We start from the raw sequence: 21491 nt of genomic DNA, 5'->3' as shown, positions 1-21491 counted from the left end.
AGGCCGCCAAGTGTGGCTCGCTTGTGGGCGTGCTGGGAGCATATGGCAGCACGTTCGATTGTGCATCAAGAATTCAGCATAGCAAGTTTGTATGAAGGTCTGGTTATTAAATGGGTAAATAGATCAATAGTAATATGCCCTAAAACGCTCTGGTGACAAACAAACTTTGCTGCCCTGATTCCAATCATCCACATGGCTGGGAAAACCTATTCAAGTAAGTAAATACACTTCGAAAATGTAAAAAACAACAACTATGGCTAACTAACGTAAACTCACGTAAACTCGTACATCGCCTTGGTCCGTACAATTGCCCTTATTTTAGCACCCCAAAACGTAATACTTACAGATCAACTGTAATGTCAATACCATTGTAAAGCACAATTTCTCCCCTTTCCAACAGAATACATTACATGACCTAAACGCTGTCCGTTTCTGCATAATTCAAGCAAGGCAATGAGCCCCGTCGGATCTTTTTAAAAATGGAGGGTGGGGAAGCGAAACTAATGCGTGATAGTGAGAAGGAGAGATGTTGTGTGGGAAAATTGCTTTTTTTCTCTCGATCTGTCCAACTTATCACCTTATCGCCTCTAAAATGTAAATAAAACACTATAAAGAGTTTATATAATGTGTCATTACACACCTATTTGAAGGTTTGTGTCGAATTTGAATTGGGTTTTTAGGGCGGTGCTAAAGTGATCTTAGAAGTAAACAGCGGCTTTGAGAATGATGATCTCATGCAATGATGACGAAAAAAATGACTAGGTATTCCCCTTACCCAGTCACTGTCCATTTCTTGTTTTTAAACGATGAGAGAAGTGCTCCACCTGGTGGAGAGAGATTGTAAGACAGAAATAGTTGCTTTATGCGTGCTGTACGTTATGACATGACACGTCACGATGTAACGGAGGGTCCGTTTTTTTCAACTTTTCTCCAATACTATAGAGCCATTACCATGTCGATCAACGCTTGAATAGAAACCTAGTTCACATGCCCGATTTTGAAGTAAACACAGTCGCTACAGTCCCTTTAGTTTTCTTTGTAGCCTTGTTTGAATGTTGAGGTTGCGCACATTTGTACGGAATGGGGTGAGTTTACGTTTAGCTACAGTGCAGGCTAACTCAAATGAGCTGCTAACGTAGCTAGCTAGCCAACTTTACATACTGTATAGATAGCTGGCTAAGTGAATAAAATATCACCAGCTACAGTGGGGAGAACAAGTATTTGATACACTGACGATATTGCAGGTTTTCCTACTTACAAAGCATGTAGAGGTCTGTAATTCTTATCTTAGGTACACTTCCACTATGAGAGATGGAATCTAAAACAAATCCAGAAAATCACATTGTATGATTTTTAAGTAATTCATTTGCATTTTATTGCATGACATAAGTATTTGATACATCAGAAAAGCAGAACTTGATATTTGGTGCAGAAACCTGTTTGCAATTACAGAGATCATATGTTTCCTGTAGTCCTTGACCAGGTTTGCACACACTGCAGCAGGGATTTCCATACAGACCTTCTCCAGATCCTTCAGGTTTCGGGGCTGTCGCTGGGCAATACGGACTTTCAGCTCCCTCCAAAGATTTTCTATTGAGTTCAGGTCTGGAGACTGGCTAGGCCACTCCAGGACCTTGAGATGCTTCTTACGGAGCCACTCCTTAGTTGCCCTGGCTGTGTGTTTCAGGTCATTGTCATTCTGGAAGACCAAGCCACGACCCATCTTCAATGCTCTTACCTAGGGAAGGATGTTGTTTGCCAAGATCTCGCAATACATGGCCCCATCCATCCTCCCCTCAATACGGTGCAGTCGTCCTGTCCCTTTTGCAGAAAAGCATCCACAAAGAATGATGTTTCCACCTCCATGCTTCACAGTTGGGATGGTGTTCTTGGGGTTGTACTCATCCTTCTTCCTCCAAACACGGCGAGTGGAGTTCAGACCAAAAATCTCTATTTGTCTCATCAGACCACATGACCTTCTCCCATTCCCACTCCCTCTGGATCATCCAGATGGTCATTGGCAAACTTCCGATGGGCCTGGACATGCGCTGGCTTGAGCAGGGAGACCTTGCGTGCGCTGCAGGATTTTAATCCATGACGGCGTAGTGTGTTACTAATGGTTTTCTCTGAGACTGTGGTCCCAGCTCTCTTCAGGTCATTGACCAGGTCCTGCCGTGTAGTTCTGGGCTGATCCCTCACCTTCCTCATGATCGTTGATGCCCCACAAGGTGAGATCTTGCATGGAGCCCCAATCCGAGGGTGATTGACCGTCATCTTGAACTTCTTCCATTTTCTAATAATTGCGCCAACAGTTGTTGCCTTCTCACCAAGCTGCTTGCCTATTGTCCTGTAGCCCATCCCAGCCTTGTGCAGGTCTACAATTTCATCCCTGATGTCCTTACACAGCTCTCTGGTCTTGGCCATTGTGGAGAGTTTGGAGTCTGTTTGATTGAGTGTGTGGACAGGTGTCTTTTATACAGGTTACGAGTTCAAACAGGTGCAGTTAATACAGGTAATGAGTGGAGAACAGGTGGGCTTCTTAAAGGAAAACGAACAGGTCTGTGAGAGCCGGAATTGTTACTGGTTGGTAGGTGATCAAATACTTATGTCATGCATTTTATTGCATGACATAAGTATTTGAAGTTCAAGATGACGGTCAATCACCCTCCTGAATTACTTAAAAATCATACAATGTGATTTTCTGGATTTTTGTTTTAGATTCCGTCTCTCACAGTTGAAGTGTACCTATGATAAAAAATTACAGACCTCTACATGCTTTGTAAGTAGGGGAAACCTGCAAAATCGGCAGTGTATCAAATACTTGTTCTACCCACTGTACCTAACTTCATATTAGCTAGCTATCTTAATGTATTTATCACTGTAAAAAAACTACAAATGCATTTGTAGGTAGCTAGCTAACAGCCATGGAGGAGGGTGAAAGGACAGCAGCTCCAACTGTCAAAGTGACAAAGTAGGCTAGAAGTGAGGACGGATGTAATAGTAACATGATATTCAATGCGGTCTAATTTGAATATAATGAAGTCTGTTTCTCATGAGGTGTTCTGTCAGATACAAAGAGCGTTGAAAGCCTGTCTGCAGATGAAGAGGTCCCAATGAACAGCAGTGGTTCTCAGTCCTGGTCCTGGGGACTCAAAGGGTTGCACATTTTTGTTTTTGTCTTAGGCTATTTTACGTCACCCTAATTGAATTTATTTTGAATAATTAGACACCCTATAACCCACACCTACACACTCATGTATCAATCTGATTGATGGATTGTGTTGTGCAGTAAGCAGGCTCAGGTGTACAACTGTGGCTCCTTCTACCTTCATAGAAAATGCAAGAGTGTCAAGCATGGAAATTAGTAAGACACTTCATTATTTCTATAATTATGATATATTGTTTGTCCTCGTCTGTCCGTTCATGTTTTTCAGCATATAGTACTCTGCATCCACTTCCAACAGGAAGTATGATTAAAATATGCTTTACATTGATATACAGATAGAGATGCAGTAGTCCCAGAGTTAATGATCCAAGGTCAGTTTTGCATTTCACCTCCTAATTATGACAGTGTCAGACTGACAGTGTCGGAATAAAAAAAAAACATGCTCTCTCTCTCTCTCTCTCTCTCTCTCTCTCCATCTGTCTCTCGTCTGTAGGTATGTTTTGATGTGAGAGAGGATGCCAACCCCCAGTCCCGTCATCGCCACCTCACCCTCTCTTAATATAACCTTCAGGCCGACTAGAGACACTATTATGTAATTCTGATGAACTGAGAGAATATTCGGGTAGCAATGTGATTCATTAACCATATTCTGCCTTCCCTGCTCCTATGTACTTACCTCTTTCCCTTTCTGTCTTTTACACCTCTCTTGCCACCTCTTTCTTCCTCTGTTTTTATAAGGCAAAGCAGATGTGCATTGAAGTAAAGATTGAACTTACAATTATAACATTTATAGTGCATGTATTCATAACACTTGGATAATGAACTTCTTTCAGTAAAGCATTTCACATTCTCTACTGGTTGAAATGGAAAAGTCTCTCATTTGATGAAATACTACACCTATCCTGTGTTTATCAGATCAATGCAGATGAAGGAAATTAGATATTGAGATGAACCGGTTTTAGAGTATTTACATGACGCATAGGAAGTGTAGTGTACTGTCAATTCTATTATTGTATATATGAATTACAAATCAGCCTTTAACTAGTTAAATCATGTGTAACCATTGATGTCCCAGGGCCAAGATTGATAAACACTGTTGAAGTGTATAATTGTAATACATACTGTACATGCAGACACAGCATCATTCAAAGGCTGGAATTTGATACTCCTGGTATTGGATATGATTGAAAAATTATCTCAAAGACATTCATACATGAACTGCACCTTTGTGGCCAAAAGGTTTGAGAATGACACGAATATTAATTTTCACAAAGTCTGCTGCCTCAGTTTGTATGATGGCAATTTGCATATACTACAGAATGTTATGAAGAGTGATCAGATTAATTGCAATTAATTGCAAAGTCCCTCTTTGCCATGCAAATGAACTGAATCCCCCTAAAACATTTCCACTGCATACAGCCCTGCCACAAAAGGACCAGCTGACATCATGTCAGTGATTCTCTCGTTACCACAGGTGTGAGTGTTGACGAGGACAAGGCTGGAGATCCCTCTGTCATGCTGATTGAGTTCAAATAACAGACTGGAAGCTTGAAAATGAGGGTGGCGCTTGGAATCATTGTTCTTCCTCTGTCATCCATGGTTACCTACAAGGAAACACGTGCTGTCATCATTGCTTTGCACAAAAAGGGCTTCAGAGGCAAGGATATTCTGCCCGAAAGATTGCACCAAAATCAACCATTTATCGAATCATCAAGAACTTCAAGGAGAGCAGTTCAATTGTTGTGAAGAAGGCTTCAGGGTGCCCAAGAAAGTCCAGCAAGCGCCAGGACCATCTCCTAAAGTTGATTCAGCTGCGGGATCGGGGCACCATCAGTACAGAGCTTGCTCAGGAATGGCAGCAGACAGGTGTGAGTGCATCTGCACGCACAGTGAGGCAAAGACTTTTGGAGGATGGCCTGGTGTCAAGAAGGGTGGCAAAGAAGCCATTTATCTCCAGGAAAAACATCAGGGACAGACTGATATTCTGCAAAAGGTACAGGGATTGGACTGCTGAGGACTGGGGTAAAGTCATTTTCTCTGATGAATCCCCTTTCCGATTGTTTGCGGCATCCGGAAAAAGGCTTGTCCGGAGAAGACAAGGTGAGCGCTACCATCAATCCTGTGTCATGCCATCAGTAAAGCATCCTGAGACCATTCATGTGTGGGGTTGCTTCGCAGCCAAGGGAGTGGGCTCACTCACAATTTTGTCTAAGAACACAGCCATGAATAAAGAATGGTACCAACACATCCTCCGAGAGCAACTTCTCCCAACCATCCAGAAACAGTTTGGTGACGAACAATGCCTTTTCCAGCATGATGGAGCACCTTGCCATAAGGAAAAAGTGATAACTAAGTGGCTCGGGGAACAAAACATCGATATTTTGGGTCCATGGCCAGAAAACTCCCCAGACCTTAATCCCACTGTGAACTTGTGGTCAATCCTCAAGAGGCGGGTGGACAAACAAAAACCCACAAATTCTGACAGACTCCAAGCATTGATTATGCAAGAATGGGCTGCCATCAGTCAGGATGTGGCCCAGAAGTTAATTGGCAGCATACCAGGGCAGATTGCAGAGGTCTTGAAAAAGAAGCGTCAACACTGCAGATGTTGACTCTTTGCATCAACTTCATGTAATTGTCAATAAAAGCCTTCGACACTTATGAAATGCTTGTAATTATACTTCAGTATTCCATAGTAACATCTGACAAAAATATCTAAAGACACGGAGGCAGCAGACTTTGTGAAAAATTTATATTTATGTCATTCTCAAAACTTTTGGCCACAACTGTATATTAAATGTACCGGCTACAATGTGGGGATCTCATGCATGGTAATAACTGCATGTATATACTACTTGCATCCTTGATATTATATTCTACTCAATCCATAGGCTTCATTAATGTCATTCATAATGTTTTGAAGTTGATACAACTAGCTATGACAGCTGAGGTTCATAGCTAGGTCCTGAACTAATATTTATACCAAACGTTTTCGGGTCCATACACAGATAGGCTACATACAGTGCCTTGCGAAAGTATTCGGCCCCCTTGAACTTTGCGACCTTTTGCCACATTTCAGGCTTCAAACATAAAGATATAAAACTGTATTTTTTGTGAAGAATCAACAACAAGTGGGACACAATTATGAAGTGGAATGACATTTATTGGATATTTCAAACTTTTCTAACAAATCAAAAACTGAAAAATTGGGCGTGCAAAATTATTCAACCCCTTAAGTTAATACTTTGTAGCGCCACCTTTTGCTGCGATTACAGCTGTAAGTCGCTTGGGGTATGTCTCTATCAGTTTTGCACATCGAGAGACTGATATTTTTTCCCATTCCTCCTTGCAAAACAGCTCAAGCTCAGTGAGGTTGGATGGAGAGCATTTGTGAACAGCAGTTTTCAGTTCTTTCCACAGATTCTCGTTTGGATTCAGGTCTGGACTTTGACTTGGCCATTCTAACACCTGGATATGTTTATTTTTGAACCATTCCATTGTAGATTTTGCTTTATGTTTTGGATCATTGTCTTGTTGGAAGACAAATCTCCGTCCCAGTCTCAGGTCTTTTGCAGACTCCATCAGGTTTTCTTCCAGAATGGTCCTGTATTTGGCTCCATCCATCTTCCCATCAATTTTAACCATCTTCCCTGTCCCTGCTGAAGAAAAGCAGGCCCAAACCATGATGCTGCCACCACCATGTTTGACAGTGGGGATGGTGTGTTCAGGGTGATGAGCTGTGTGGCTTTTACGCCAAACATAACGTTTTGCATTGTTGCCAAAAAGTTCAATTTTGGTTTCATCTGACCAGAGCACCTTCTTCCACATGTTTGGTGTGTCTCCAAGGTGGCTTGTGGCAAACTTTAAACAACACTTTTTATGGATATCTTTAAGAAATGGCTTTCTTCTTGCCACTCTTCCATAAAGGCCAGATTTGTGCAATATACGACTGATTGTTGTCCTATGGACAGAGTCTCCCACCTCAGCTGTAGATCTCTGCAGTTCATCCAGAGTGATCATGGGCCTCTTGGCTGCATCTCTGATCAGTCTTCTCCTTGTATGAGCTGAAAGTTTACAGGGACGGCCAGGTCTTGGTAGATTTGCAGTGGTCTGATACTCCTTCCATTTCAATATTATCGCTTGCACAGTGCTCCTTGGGATGTTTAAAGCTTGGGAAATATTTTTGTATCCGAATCCGGCTTTAAACTTCTTCACAACAGTATCTCGGACCTGCCTGGTGTGTTCCTTGTTCTTCATGATGCTCTCTGCGCTTTTAACGGACCTCTGAGACTATCACAGTGCAGGTGCATTTATACGGAGACTTGATTACACACAGGTGGATTGTATTTATCATCATTAGTCATTTAGGTCAACATTGGATCATTCAGAGATCCTCACTGAACTTCTGGAGAGAGTTTGCTGCACTGAAAGTAAAGGGGCTGAATAATTTTGCACACTCAATTTTTCAGTTTTTGATTTGTTAAAAAGTTTGAAACATCCAATAAATGTCGTTCCACTTCATGATTGTGTCCCACTTGTTGTTGATTCTTCACAAAAAAATACAGTTTTATATCTTTATGTTTGAAGCCTGAAATGTGGCAAAAGGTCGCAAAGTTCAAGGGGGCCGAATACTTTCGCAAGGCACTGTAGCTAGCTACACATCCATAGGCATACAGGTATTTGTATACTCCATGGCACAATAATGTTAGCTAGTCAGCTAGCTTGCTAAATCGCAATTTTTGTAAATTAATTTTATGAATAAATAAATATGCATAATCGTTTGTCTCTACATTAACTAACATATTGCTCTCAACTCTACATTTTTTCCATGATTCGTTATGACGTTATAATCACTTTCATTTACTTCAATCATACTATTTTTTCAGCCATCTTTGCTGAAGAAAGTCCCCAGCCTTGGGTCGCATAGCGCCAAATTCGTCATAGGAACCACTCGATATGATTGGTCATCGCCCAGTGGTCGCCGCATAAAGTTGGGAAAAGTTGATATTTATCACTGCCTCCCACGCCACGTTCGCACCGCCCAAAGGTGGTGCAAAGGTGGTGCCCTCTCCACTTCTCACCGCTTTCCGTCCATTGAAAATGAATGGGAAGCGGTGTTTCACTGCGTGGCATCTTGTGCTAGTGTACACAGAGCCTACCTATCTACAACAGTCAATACTACTACCTTAGAGTACTTCTACTACTATTATGCCTACTTCTACCCAATGTTGGGATTAACTATTTGGAAAAGTAATTACCTTCAATCAAAGTAATGCGTTCGGAGATTAGGATTGAATCATTCCAAGCAGAATTAAAATAGTGCGACCAGGTCTCACTGTGACAATAGCTTGTAGCCTAATAAAACACCAATATGTGAAATATTTATGGTTCTTATCAAAGCAATGATACATGAAATGTCCATCACTGAAGAAAATGTTTTCGAACATTTCTGAAATGGCCTGGACTTTAGGCTACAATATAGGCTTACTTGCAGCCTCGAAATTCAATTAATAGCCCGGGCGTTAATTTGATTAAATCACTGAACACAACAGGTGCTTATTAGAGACAGGCTTCTATTTGAGCCAGGCATCTATTTCCTTAATCGACACAGTTTTTGCTCATTTGCATAGTTAATAGTTTAATGCTTGCAGTGTCTTACTGTCGACAAAAATGGATAATTTCCATATTGTTTTTTTGAGTCACTACTGAATTTTTTTAATGTAACAAAGCAAACAGTAAACCTCGTAAACAATTCATGATAATTAATGGTAACAATTCATTTAGACCAGCCGTTTACTTCAAATAGGTGTTTATTTGCTGAAATGTGTGCCGTTGCCCGGCTACTAAAAGGGACAGGCCGCTATTTGAGACTCACCGTTTAATCGAAGTTGGACAGTAAACTGTAAAAAAACACAAAAAAACATTAGAAGGCTGACATAACCACAATGAATTTACTTACTGTGGCAACATCGTTTCAGAACATAAGGCTACTTTGAGCAATCAATTTATAACAGGAAACGAGTTACAGCATGAATTTGGTAAAGACAATATATATAACACCGTCATCCCCCAACACTGCTTTTACCACAGTCAATACTACTACTACTACTACTACTACTACTACTACTACTACTACTACTACAGTTACTATTTACACCACTACTGCAGTCACTTCTTCTACTGTTACTATCCCACTAATGGCTACTATCCCACTTCTATTTAAAATGAATACAAAAATGATGTTTTAAGTAAAATATTAGCTTTTGTCTGAAGCAGGAAATTCGAAAGCTAATTTGACCAGCATAAGCAGTTTGACTAAGTACTGCTAGAGTACTTCAGTTTTGCAAAAAATATTATATTCATACATTTTCAGTTTTACAAACAGACAGATAATTAACAGCAAACAATACATCAATACATTGACAGAAGGCAGAAAAAAATAAAAAACAGAAAGGAAAAACTGAAGACAGCATTGCTCTTCAGAAATCAGCACCATGCTTTATTGATATTTGACCTACTGTATAAGGAATATGTGTGCTGATACCAATTATACTTTTTTTTGCATAAAGTTATTGCCTGTAGGGGATTTCATTCATGAAAAAATAAGCGGGGGAAGAGAGGTGTTGTGTGTATCTTGTTCAATAGCGAGCCATGGAGGGAAAGAGGGATCTACCACACCAGGACATGCATGCTGCCAAATAAACCAGGGCTCTAACATTTGCTGCTATAATAATACTGAAAATGTGTCAGGCTTAGGCCCCTCAACTTTAAAAAAAAAAATTTGAGATATGGTGGGTGTACTTTGTTTCCCCTCCACAAAAGGCAGGATGATATAGAATCCAAGGATTTGGAAAAAAGCTTTAGTTAAAAACATAGGCAGATTGTGAAAGCTATAAAAAGGACTCTGGGGAGCGTAACCATTTTAACAGCGTTAGCACAGCCGATCATAGAAAAAAGCAACACTCTCCAGATCTCAATGTTGTGCTTCAACTTTTCTATCACGTTGAGTTCCATTTATAAATACATTTTGAATCCTTAGGGAGAGCAACAGCTAAATATTTGATTTTGTCTTTTGCGATTTTAAAAGGTATATTCTTAATAAAGTCTAGGTTTAAGTTGCCTTTAGGGGGCAGTTTACGGTGTACCCAGAGAGTTCTCCAAATGATTCAATGAGCTCCAACAGTGGTGGAAGTGACTTTTCGGGGAGTGAAAGGAACAACATGATACTATGATATGATAAAGCGGCCATTGGGGTCGCTTATAGTTGAAATATGTTTGAATGGGACAGTGTTTCGAAATAATATGGCCACGTCTGAATGACAAAGTTGATTGATGAATCTGCAAAACCCAACTACATCTTAATCTCAATTTTTCAGTATGCTTCATGTGAGTTTCTTGTAAAAGCATAGCCTCCGGATAAAGATTTAAAATGGCCAAGTGGTAGAGCTACCAGAGCCATAAGAAAGTATTATGTGGTCCTCAGCTATGAGTAACATTGTAGCAATATGGCGCAATATGAAAAGAGCAAAGGACATATGAAAAACCCATCCTCAACCTCCCAAAACGCAGTAGAATATACAGTTGAAGTCAGAAGTTTACATACACTTAGGTTGAAGTCATTAAAACTCGTTTTTCAACCACTCCACAAATTTCTTCTTAAAAAACTATCGTTTTGGCAAGTTGGTTAGGACATCTACTCTGTGCACGACACAAGTCATTTTTCCAACAATTCTTTACAGACAGATTATTTCACTTATAATTCACTGTATCACAATTCCAGTGGGTCAGAAGTTTACATACACTAAGTTGATTGTGCCTTTAAACAGCTTGGAAAATTCCAGACAATGATGTCATGGCTTTAGAAGCTTCTGATAGGCTAATTGACATAATTTGAGTCAATTGGAGGTGTACCTGTGGATGTATTTCAAGGCCTACCCTCAAACTCAGTTCCTCTTTGCATGACATCATGGGAAAATAAAAAGAAATCAGCCAAGACCTCAGAAAGAAATTGTAGACCTCCACAAGTCGGGTTCATCCTTGGGAGAAATTTCCAAACGCCTGAAGGTACCACGTTAATCTGTACAAACAACAGTACGCAAGTATAAACACCATAGGACCACGCAGCCGTCATACCGCTCAGGAAGGAGACGCGTCCTGTCTCCCAGAGATGAATGTACTTTAGTGCAAAAAGTGCAAATCAATCCCAGAACAACAGCAAAGGACCTTGTGAAGATGCTGGAGGAACAAAAGTATCTATATTCACAGTAAAACGAGTCCTATATCGGCATAATCTGAAAGGCCGCTCAGCAAGGAAAAAGCCACTGCTCCATAACCACCATAAAAAAGTCAGACTACGGTTTACAACTGCACATGGGGACAAAGATCGTACTTTTTGGAGAAATGTCCTCTGGTCTGATGAAACAAAAAATGTAACTGTTTGGCTAAAATGACCATCGTTATGTTTGGAAGAAAAATGGGGACGCTTGCAAGCCGAAGAACACCATCCCAACCGTGAAGCACGGAGGTGGCAGCATCATGTGGTAGGGGTGCTTTGCAGTAGAAGGGACTGGTGCACTTCACAAAATAGAAGGCATCATGAGAAGGAAAATTATGTGCATATATTGAAGCAACATCTCAAGACATCAGTCAGGAAGTTAAAGCTTGGTCGCAAATGGGTCTTCCAAATGGACAATGACCCCAAGCATACTTCCAAAGTTGTGGCAAAATGGCTTAAGGACAACAAAGTCAAGGTATTGGAGTGGCTATCACAAATCCCTGTCCTCAATCCTATAGAACATTTGTGGGCAGAACTGAAAAAGCATGTGTGAGCAAGGAGGCCTACATTCGTGGCCAAAAGTTTTGAGAATGACACAAATATTAACTTCCACAAAGTTTGCTGCTTCCGTGTCTTTAGATATTTTTGTCAGATGTTACTATGGAAGACTGAATTATAATTACAAGCATTTCATAAGTGTCGAAGGCTTTTATTGACAATTACATGAAGTTGATGCAAAGAGTCAATATTTGCAGTTTTGACCCTTCTTTTTCAAGACCTCTGCAATCCACCCTGGCATGCTGTAAATTAACTTCTGGGCCACATCCTGAATGATAGCAGCCCATTCTTGCATAATCAATGCTTGGAGTTGTGGGTTTTTGTTTGTCCACCCACATCTTGAGGATTGACCACAAGTTCTCAATGGGATTAGGGTTTGGTAATTTCCTGGCCATGGACCCAAAATATCGATGTTTTGTTCCCCGAGCCACTTAGTTATCACTTTTTCCTTATGGCAAGGTGCTCCATCATGCTGGAAAAGGCATTGTTCGTCACCAAACAATTATTGGATGGTTGGGAGAAGTTGCTCTCGGAGGATGTGTTGGTACCATTCTTTATCCATGGCTGTGTTCTTAGACAAAATTGTGAGTGAGCCCACTCCCTTGGCTGAGAAACAACCCCACACATGAATGGTCTCAGGATGCTTTACTGTTGGCATGACACAGGACTGATGGTAGCGCTCATCTTGTCTTCTCCGGACAAGCTTTTTTCCGGATGCCCCAAACAATCGGAAAGGGGATTCAGAGAAAATTACTTTACCCCAGTCCTCAGCAGTCCAATCCCTGTACCTTTTGCAGAATATCAGTCTGTCCCTGATGTTTTTCCTGGAGATAAGTGGCTTCTTTGCTGCCCTTCTTGACACCAGGCCATCCTCCAAAAGTCTTCGCCTCACAGTGCGTGCAGATGCACTCACACCTGCTGCCATCCCTGAGCAAGCTCTGTACTGGTGGTGCCCCGATCCCGCAGCTGAATCCATTTTATGAGACGGTCCTGGCGCTTGCTGGACTTTCTTGGGTGCCCAGCCTTCTTCACAAAAATTGAACGGCTCTCCTTGAAGTTCTTGATGATCCGATAAATGGTTGATTTAGGTGCAATCTTATGACCTCACCTCCACAATCGCCCAACCTCCACCCAATTGAGATCTTTTGGGATGAGTTGGACTGCAGAGTGAAGGAAAAGCAGCAAACAAGTGCTCAGCATATGTGAGAACTCTGTTGGAAAAGCCTTCCTCATGAAGCTGGTTGAGAGAATGCCAAGAGTGTGCAAAGCTGTCATCAAGGCAAAGGGTGCCAACTTTGCAGAATGTCAAATATTAAATATTTTCATTTGTTTAACACTTTTTGGGTTGCTACATGATTCCATGTGTGTTATTTAATAGTTTTGATGTTTTCACTATTATTCTACAATGTAAAACATAGTCAAAGTAAAGAAAAACCCTTGAATGAGTAGGTGTGTCCAAACTTTTGACTGGTACTGTACATACTTTAACACACACACTAAGCACCATTCATTTGTATCTCTATCTGTTAGTCTAATAAATGGGATGCCAGTGAGATGTTAAACTAGTACGGGCTCAGTCATGTGTGTCAATGCAATAGAATCCTACTCTGATGTGTTCTGCCTGCAACAAAATCTCTTGCATAGTTAGTTTTGCTTCGGTATGTTGCATTGAAAGTGGCTCATATTGCGTTGACTCGATCACTATTGCCACAGAAAAGGGAAATGTTGATACTGTTAACAGGGAAAACTCTAGAAAGTTGGGTGAAGTTCACTCTCGTGCTTCTCTCCGTGGGCTGATATTTCTTCTGCATGGGGGCAGTCTCGGGGCTACTGCACAACTTGGAAGGAACATTGCTGATGACTGTATTACAATCATGTTGGTTAGGCTTACTTGAGTTAAATGTTGTTATGTTTTGGTAATGAAATACTTTCTGTAACTGGTGATGACACTCCAAATAATAATGGAGAAATGGCAGAAGAGTAACTAATAGCGACAATTACTGCTTAGTACATAATGGTGCGCTAAAAAATGTGAAAAAGCCCAATGGGTGTCTATAACCAGAATGCTAGCAGAATTAGCACAGGTAATAGCAAATTTCCATGTAGGCTACTAGCTAAATGACATTCAGTAGTTCCTATCCCATATATGTATAACTTTATGACCTGGATTACCTGTATTTGCAATTTGTTTATTACAGTTTGCGCTCTTTAGCATATTTAGCCAGTAGCCTACATGGAAATTTGCTATTACCTGTGCTAATTCTGCTAGCATTCTGGTAATAGAGAATCTGTGGTATGAATGAAAGATTACTGTACACCAGCAGAACCCATCCAACTTGAAGGAGCTGGAGCAGTTTTGCCTTGAAGAATGGGCAAGAATCCCAGTGGCTAGATGTGCCAAACTTATAGAGATATACCCCAAGAGACTTGCAGCTGTAATTGCGGCAAAAGGTGGCTCCACAAGGTATTGACTTTGGGGGGGGGGGGTTGAATAGTTATGCACGCTTAAGTTTTCAGTTCTTGTGTCTTATTTCTTGTTTGCTTCACAATAAAAAAACATGTTGCATCTTCAAAGTGGTAGGCATGTTGTGTAAATCAAATGATACAACCCCCACCCAAAATACATTTGAATTCCAGGTTGTAAGCAACAACATAGGAAATATGCCAAGTGGGGTGAATACTTTCACAAGCCACTGTAGAAATATTTCCAATACAATGACAGAACTGTTTCTGGGAAAGTCAGGTGATTTACCCGGGTTAATAATTAGTCATAGAGAGTGGAACAAAAAATCACGGTTGTCATTTCGCCTTTTTCTTCTTCCTCTTTTTAAGACGGACATAAATAAGCCCCCTGACCTATCTAGCAGAGAAGCAGGCACAATGAGCAAGCTCACTTTACTTGCAGGTAAAAACATTCTTAATATGTTCACATATATTCTGTTTGTGTGAAATTCTTATTTTTATTGACTCTAAATATGTGCTTTTGAAGGTCTGTGCTTCGCCCTGTGCCACTTGGGTGAGTTTCCACTTTAAAAAAAACATTATGACATTTCCCACACATTATTACATCAACATTTTATGATTTTTTAAAACTTGAATTGTCACTCAGTATTCATCAAGAGAATTATGTTTGTTTGTATCAGTCATCTAAAAATGGTGATATATAAGAACGATGCTACGATGAAGTTGTGTCCCCCTGGGAAATTCTGACTGTGACTCTGCAAAAACCAAATATGATAGACATTCTGTTCCTGTCTAAGGCTCGACCTCCCAACTGGTCTGCTACTTTACCAACTGGTCCCAGTACAGACCTGGAACTGGGAAGTTCCTGCCAGCTAATGTTGACCCTCACCTGTGTACTCACCTGATCTACGCCTTCTCCATTATCAACCCTGCCAATGAGCTTGCCACCTATGAGTGGAATGATGAGACCCTCTACAGTTCCTTCAATGGACTTAAAGACAGGTTTGCATCTTTTACCAAGACATTCTGAGATGTTCAGGGGTAATTATTTACTGACAATAGTAATTGTATTTTTGTCATCTAACAGAAATCCTCGGCTCAAAACACTTTTGGCTGTCGGTGGATGGAAGTTTGGCACACAACAGTGAGATATCTAATTTCTTATATTTACATAGGTAAAAGGTAGTATATTTTTGAAGGATTGATAATATCTTTTACATTTAGTAATGTCAACTTGTTTGAGCATCCCTAATTCTCCCTAGGTTCAGTATCATGGTTTCATCACCTGACAATCGGCTGAAGTTCATCCAGTCTTCGATCAGTTTCCTTCGGAGGCATAGTTTTGACGGGCTGGACCTGGACTGGGAGTACCCTGGAGCACGGGGAAGCCCTCCAGAGGACAAGCAGAGATTCACACTGTTGTGCAAGGTGATGGTTAGGGTTATGGTTAGGCCAGGATGTGGACATGAAGCTAGGATTACGGCTAGGGTTATGGTTGAGCCGGGGTGTAGCTAGTTTTGGGAAACAATGCTACTAGACTTTTATTTAGGGATGTTCAGACCTTTCCATATGGCAATACATGTAATGCCATATGAGTAAAAAGACATCTGTTGTTTTTTGTAGGAGCTCCTCGAGGCCTTTGAGGCTGAGGGCAAGGCAGTCAGCCGCCCCAGGCTGCTGCTTACTGCTGCTGTGGCTGCTGGGAAAGGGACCATTGATTCTGGCTATGAAATTGCAGAAATTGCTAAGTAAATATGGATTTTAACATTATAACCACCGTAGCCACATTTTAGAAAACCATAATACAGTGAACAGGATCCCATTTGGATTAATGGATGTGTATTAATTAAACTTGTCTTCTGGGTCATTCCATATAATTTCATTGACGTTTTGACTGCACCTCTTTTGATTTCAACGAAACCTTTCATTCATGTTTGCCCATGGTGGAAGTGTTCAGAAAGTGACTTTGGACCTGAATGCCAAAACATTTAGGAGCTAGAGGTGCTCAAAGTTGACCACTTTTGCATACCCCACCCTACCATGAGACATTCATGTCTTTATCACTAAAAAAGAGAAACTGCTGAGTTTGATATAATTTTAAAGCTGAAATCATATGGAAATGACCTTTCTGTCTTTAGATACCTGGACTTCATTAGCGTGATGACCTATGACTTCCATGGATCCTGGGAGACCTTCACAGGACACAACAGCCCTCTCTACCAGGGATCCCATGACACAGGAGACCATATCTACTTCAACACAGTGAGAAAGGGGCTTTTCAATGAATAAAACGCCATAAATCACACTTCTAGTCTACATGTTAAATAAAGCCCATCAAATGTGAGTGTAAAGAAAGTACTGTATACATTCATGCAATCTCTCTGGCAGGATTTTGCCATGAAATACTGGCGCGATCAGGGAGCCCCTGTTGAGAAGCTGATGATGGGATTTGCTACGTATGGACGTTCATTCCAGCTCGCCTCTGTAGATAGTGGGGTCGGAGCGTCAGCCAACGGTGCTGCTGCAGCTGGACCTTTCACCAGGGAAGCTGGTTTCTGGTCTTATTATGAGGTAGCAAGGCTTAATTGCATATTTTATGTGAACTTTGAAAGGTATCAAATTGATAGTTAACTTTTCGATTGAGGTAACCTGTTGCCCCTCATGTTTCCAGATCTGTACTTTCCTCCAAGGAGCCAGTTTCCAGTGGATTGAGGATCAAAAGGTTCCCTATGCCTCTAAAGGAAATCAGTGGGTAGGATTTGACAATAGGGAGAGCTATGACACAAAGGTATGCAGCAGTATTCCTGGGTTATATTCCAAAATGTTGGACCAAACATCTATTTTTCAACTAAGCTAAGAAATTGCAAAAGACTCAAATACATACTCCTGTTATTTTCTTATGCTCTCCCTTCCTAAGGTCGGCTACCTAAAGGAAAATGGCTTTGGAGGGGCTATGGTTTGGAATCTAGACCTGGATGACTTTGCTGGACAGTCATGTGGACACGGCAACTATTCCCTGATCAGCCATCTTCAAAAACTCCTCAACATTGGTAAATCACGTTTAAACTTTCTTACTTGTCCAAATATATACAAACATGTCAATGTTTTTTTTTGTTGTGGTCGAGTGCTATTCTGAATAGACATATTAAATTGTCTTTTCACCCAGAACGACCTCCCCTGCCACCTACACACACCCCAATACCAGGGGAACCACCCACAGTCAAGGCCAAAACTAAGGCCAGTGGTAGTTTCTGTGCAGGCAGGGCTGGTGGACTGTATGTCAAAGCAGATTCCCCGAGCTCTTTTTATAACTGTGCTAACGGCATCACCTGGATCCAGAGCTGCCCCGCTGGCCTCGTCTTCAGTGACAGCTGCAAATGCTGCAACTGGCCCTAGGACTGTTATTTGACCTATGGGAGAGTTGGGTATGTTGAACCATTTTTTAAAAACATTCAGCATCACTACGTCAAGGGAAATATAATACTCTTCCTAACAAAGATATCTACATATATTTCAGGATCTTGTGTATCGCTGGAAATAATCAGAATGTATGTAGACATACTTTACCATAGCCTCTCTTTTGTAAAATGTACATGTTCGTTTTCTTTTTTGTCAATGTACCTTTTCAGTGTCACAGTCAATTTTTTCATTCCTTGCTGCTGCTCAAATGAACTTCTCACTTCCTTGGTTGCTTTCTCAAGAACCTCAAGGGGGGCTAGATCACTGCTTGTTTTAAGTTTGTGCACATAGGTCACTACCTTGAGTAGAGGTTGACCGATTAATCGGAATGGCCGATTAATTAGGGCCGTTTTCAAAGCAATAGGAAATCGGTATTTTTGGACACCGATTTGGCCGTTTTTTTTAATACATTTGGAACATCGTTGGGTGATTAGGCCTTTCTCATAGTCAGCGTTCCAATTCATCGCAAAGGTGTTCGATGGGGTTGAGATCAGGGCTCTGTGCAGGCAAGTCAAGTTCTTCCACACCAATCTCAACAAACCATTTCTGTATGGACCTCGCTTTGTGTACGGGGACATTCACTGGAACTAAGGGGCCTAGCCCGAACCATGAATGCCCCAGACCATTATTCCTCCTCCACCAAACTTTACAGTTGGCACTATACATTGGGGCAGGTAGCGTTCTCCTAGTATCGGTCAAACCCATATTCGTTCAACGGACTGCTAGATGGTGAAGCGTGATTCATCTTTCCAGGGAACACATTTCCACTGCTCCAGAGTCCACTGGCGGCGAGCTTTACCCCACTCCAGCCGAGACTTGGCATTGTGCATGGTGATCTCAGGCTTGTGTGCGGCTGCTCGGCCATGGAAACCCATTTCATGACGCTCCCGACGAACAGTTATTGTGCCGACGTTGTTCCAGAGGCAGTTTGGAACTCGGTAGTGAGTGTTGCAACCGTAGAAAGATGATTTTTACGCGCTACTCGCTTCAGCACTCAGCGGTCCTATTTTGTGAGCTTGTGTGGCCTACCACTTCGCGGCTGAGCCGTTGTTGCTCCTAGAGGTTTCCACTTCACAATAACAGCACTTACAGTTCACCGGGGCAGCTCTAGCAGGTCCGAAATTTGACAAACTGACTTGTTGGAAAGGTGGCATCCTATGACGATGCCACATTGAAAGTCACTGAGCTCTTCAGTAAGCCATTCTACAGCCAATGTTTGTTTATAGAGATTGCATGGTCGTGTGTTCACTTTTATACACCTGTCAGCAACGGGTGTGGCTGAAATAGCTGAATCCACTAATTTGAAGGGTGTCCACATACTTTTGTATATACTGTAGGTTTAGGACCTCACATTGTATCTTAACTGATGTACAAAACACATTTTAAACTATCTACTTTGGTTTAGATACGAGCATGAAACCTATAACACAATAAATTAATTTGACTTTGTGAAAATCTGTTTTTTGTACCTAACTTGCTAACCATTATTTCCATGTGGTTTCTTCCTTCACAGACTCCATGAAATGATGTCCTCGGCTTGTCCTAAATATTTGGTCACATGATTAATTCTGTGTATGGACTTCTAACTTGAATATACTTATTCCTATAACTATATAAGGCCTTATCAATTATGTCATGTGGATAATGAATGTATATGTTATTGATAACTGAAGGGTTAGGAAGAGTTTTGTTTATGGAAAGTTACTGTGAGAGCAAAGGGGAACAGAGACTATAACCAAAGTCTGTTCACTAATGTGAACAGAAGGTCGCTTGTGAACATCATGGAGTAGTGATCGGATAAAGAGCAACAGCGCAACATTTAGGCAGTATTGGGCAACAGATAGCAGTTTGGAGAAGTTACACCCCTAACCTCATTTTGACATATAAATGCCTGTTTGATCATGTGCAAAGTGTGCTTGCAGCTGAAGCACCCAGTTTGTTGAATAAACGTGGTTTGAGCTTTTTCTAGTCGTCCGTTTGAGTTTATACTCTGTTCAGAACCTAACAATGGTTTCCTAGAAACACGGGGTGGCTCAACTAACCCTTTTGCTCAATTTACCCCACTCTCCTCTATGTACAGCACTGAGGGGCAATTTTCACATTTTTATGAATGAAACTATATACAGTGTATCTTCCAAACACACAGGCTATATTAATCATACAAAGTAAATATCCTGTTATTATTTTATTTACTGGCTGATATGTCATCTCACGAGCTAGGTTTCCATCCTATTTGCAATAGATTTTCATCCAAATATTCAAGACTCTGAATAAAAGAGTTTGCGCATTCTTCCACCAGATGTGTTTCCATCAAAAGTACTTTTTCTGGATAAAAGGCTGCGGTTGATGACGTAGTGCACATACAAATAACTTTTGCTGTTAAATTCCCATGTACCAAATGAAAAAATACAAGTTAAAGGGGAATTTCACCATGGCTCTGCCACAGCATATAGTCCTTACTATATTAACCACATTACGTTTTTCTCGTAAACATTAACATTTACCAAACCAAAAGCTAGAACGAGCACATTGTCATTTCACTGGTAGAATCGGGAAGTTTTGACTTCCTGTGTATTTATCTGTTCGCAGTGGAACAAAGTCCAGCATTCATAGCAAATGCAGATATCACCCTGCTGGCTAGATGAGGCATGCCCACAAACATGGTTTGTCACGTTGTTTAATTTCGAATGACAGACACACAGTAATCTAAGAACGTCTCTAAGCAATTGACTTTTTCAACGTTTGTTTTTCACTCACATTTGTCATCCAAATCCAACTTTATTTGCAACATGCGCCGAATACAACAAGTGTCAACTTTACTGTGAAACGCTCACTTTTACAAGCCCTTTAGCCAACAGTGCAGTTCAAGAAGAGTTAAGAAAATATTTACCAAGTAAACTAAAATGAAAAGTAACACTAACAATAATAACGAGGCTATATACAGGGAGCACCAGTACGGAGTCAGTGTATGGGGGTACAGGCTAGTTGAGGTTATTTGTACATGTAGGTGGGGGTGAAGTGACTATGCATAGATAATGAACAGCGAATAGCAGCAGTCAGTCCCTCAAGGATTTCGCAGGGAAAAAATGGTGATTTCTGCAGCTAAAAACGCTTGATTTTGTGGCAGCTTTTCTGAAATTCTGCAATACATTTTGCAATGTGTTTTTTCATGGTAATTTCACATAAAGCAACACAAAGTAATATGTGCTCAGTTTTAGGACGATTTTAAGCATGGCATCTAAAGTTCTCAATTCTGTTTATTTTCCTGAACAAACAGCTCTGTCATAATCCACTCACACATTCACTCACACACACCTCTCCTCACCATCAGGCTTGGGGTTTGCTATCAACACGAGATACACCTCCAACTCACACTCTCTCTCTCTCTCTCTCTCTCTCTCTCTCTCTCAAAAAACAAAGATTCAAAGCTGATCAATCGCTTTCAATTTGATGATTGACATTTCTTTCGCATAAATTGTCTTCAAAATACTTGAGATTGCGATTTTTTTCTGAAAGGGTCGTAAGGGAGATAAAGAACAGAAAACGTAAAAATAGAGTTTAGTGGTTGAA

General features: G+C 40.9%; 1 protein-coding gene across 1 annotated transcript; it reads left to right on the top strand.

Moving 5' to 3' along the window:
- Window positions 1-14799: 14799 nt before the first annotated feature.
- LOC112260087 (acidic mammalian chitinase) lies at window positions 14800-19885 on the top strand. The gene is made up of 12 exons (XM_024434921.2): window positions 14800-14904; window positions 14989-15015; window positions 15260-15464; window positions 15550-15606; window positions 15725-15890; window positions 16086-16210; window positions 16601-16724; window positions 16851-17033; window positions 17134-17250; window positions 17380-17512; window positions 17629-17887; window positions 19435-19885. Exons 1-11 carry the CDS (start codon window positions 14880-14882, stop codon window positions 17856-17858), a joined length of 1392 nt encoding a protein of 463 aa, XP_024290689.1. The 5' UTR covers window positions 14800-14879; the 3' UTR covers window positions 17859-17887; window positions 19435-19885.
- The last annotated feature ends 1606 nt before the right edge of the window (window positions 19886-21491 follow it).

Source organism: Oncorhynchus tshawytscha, linkage group LG10 (assembly GCF_018296145.1).
Source record: "Oncorhynchus tshawytscha isolate Ot180627B linkage group LG10, Otsh_v2.0, whole genome shotgun sequence".
In the NCBI taxonomy this organism is placed as follows: domain Eukaryota; kingdom Metazoa; phylum Chordata; class Actinopteri; order Salmoniformes; family Salmonidae; genus Oncorhynchus; species Oncorhynchus tshawytscha.
The sequence above is the reverse complement of the archived record's forward strand: the minus strand, read 5'-3'. Positions and strand labels throughout refer to the sequence as shown.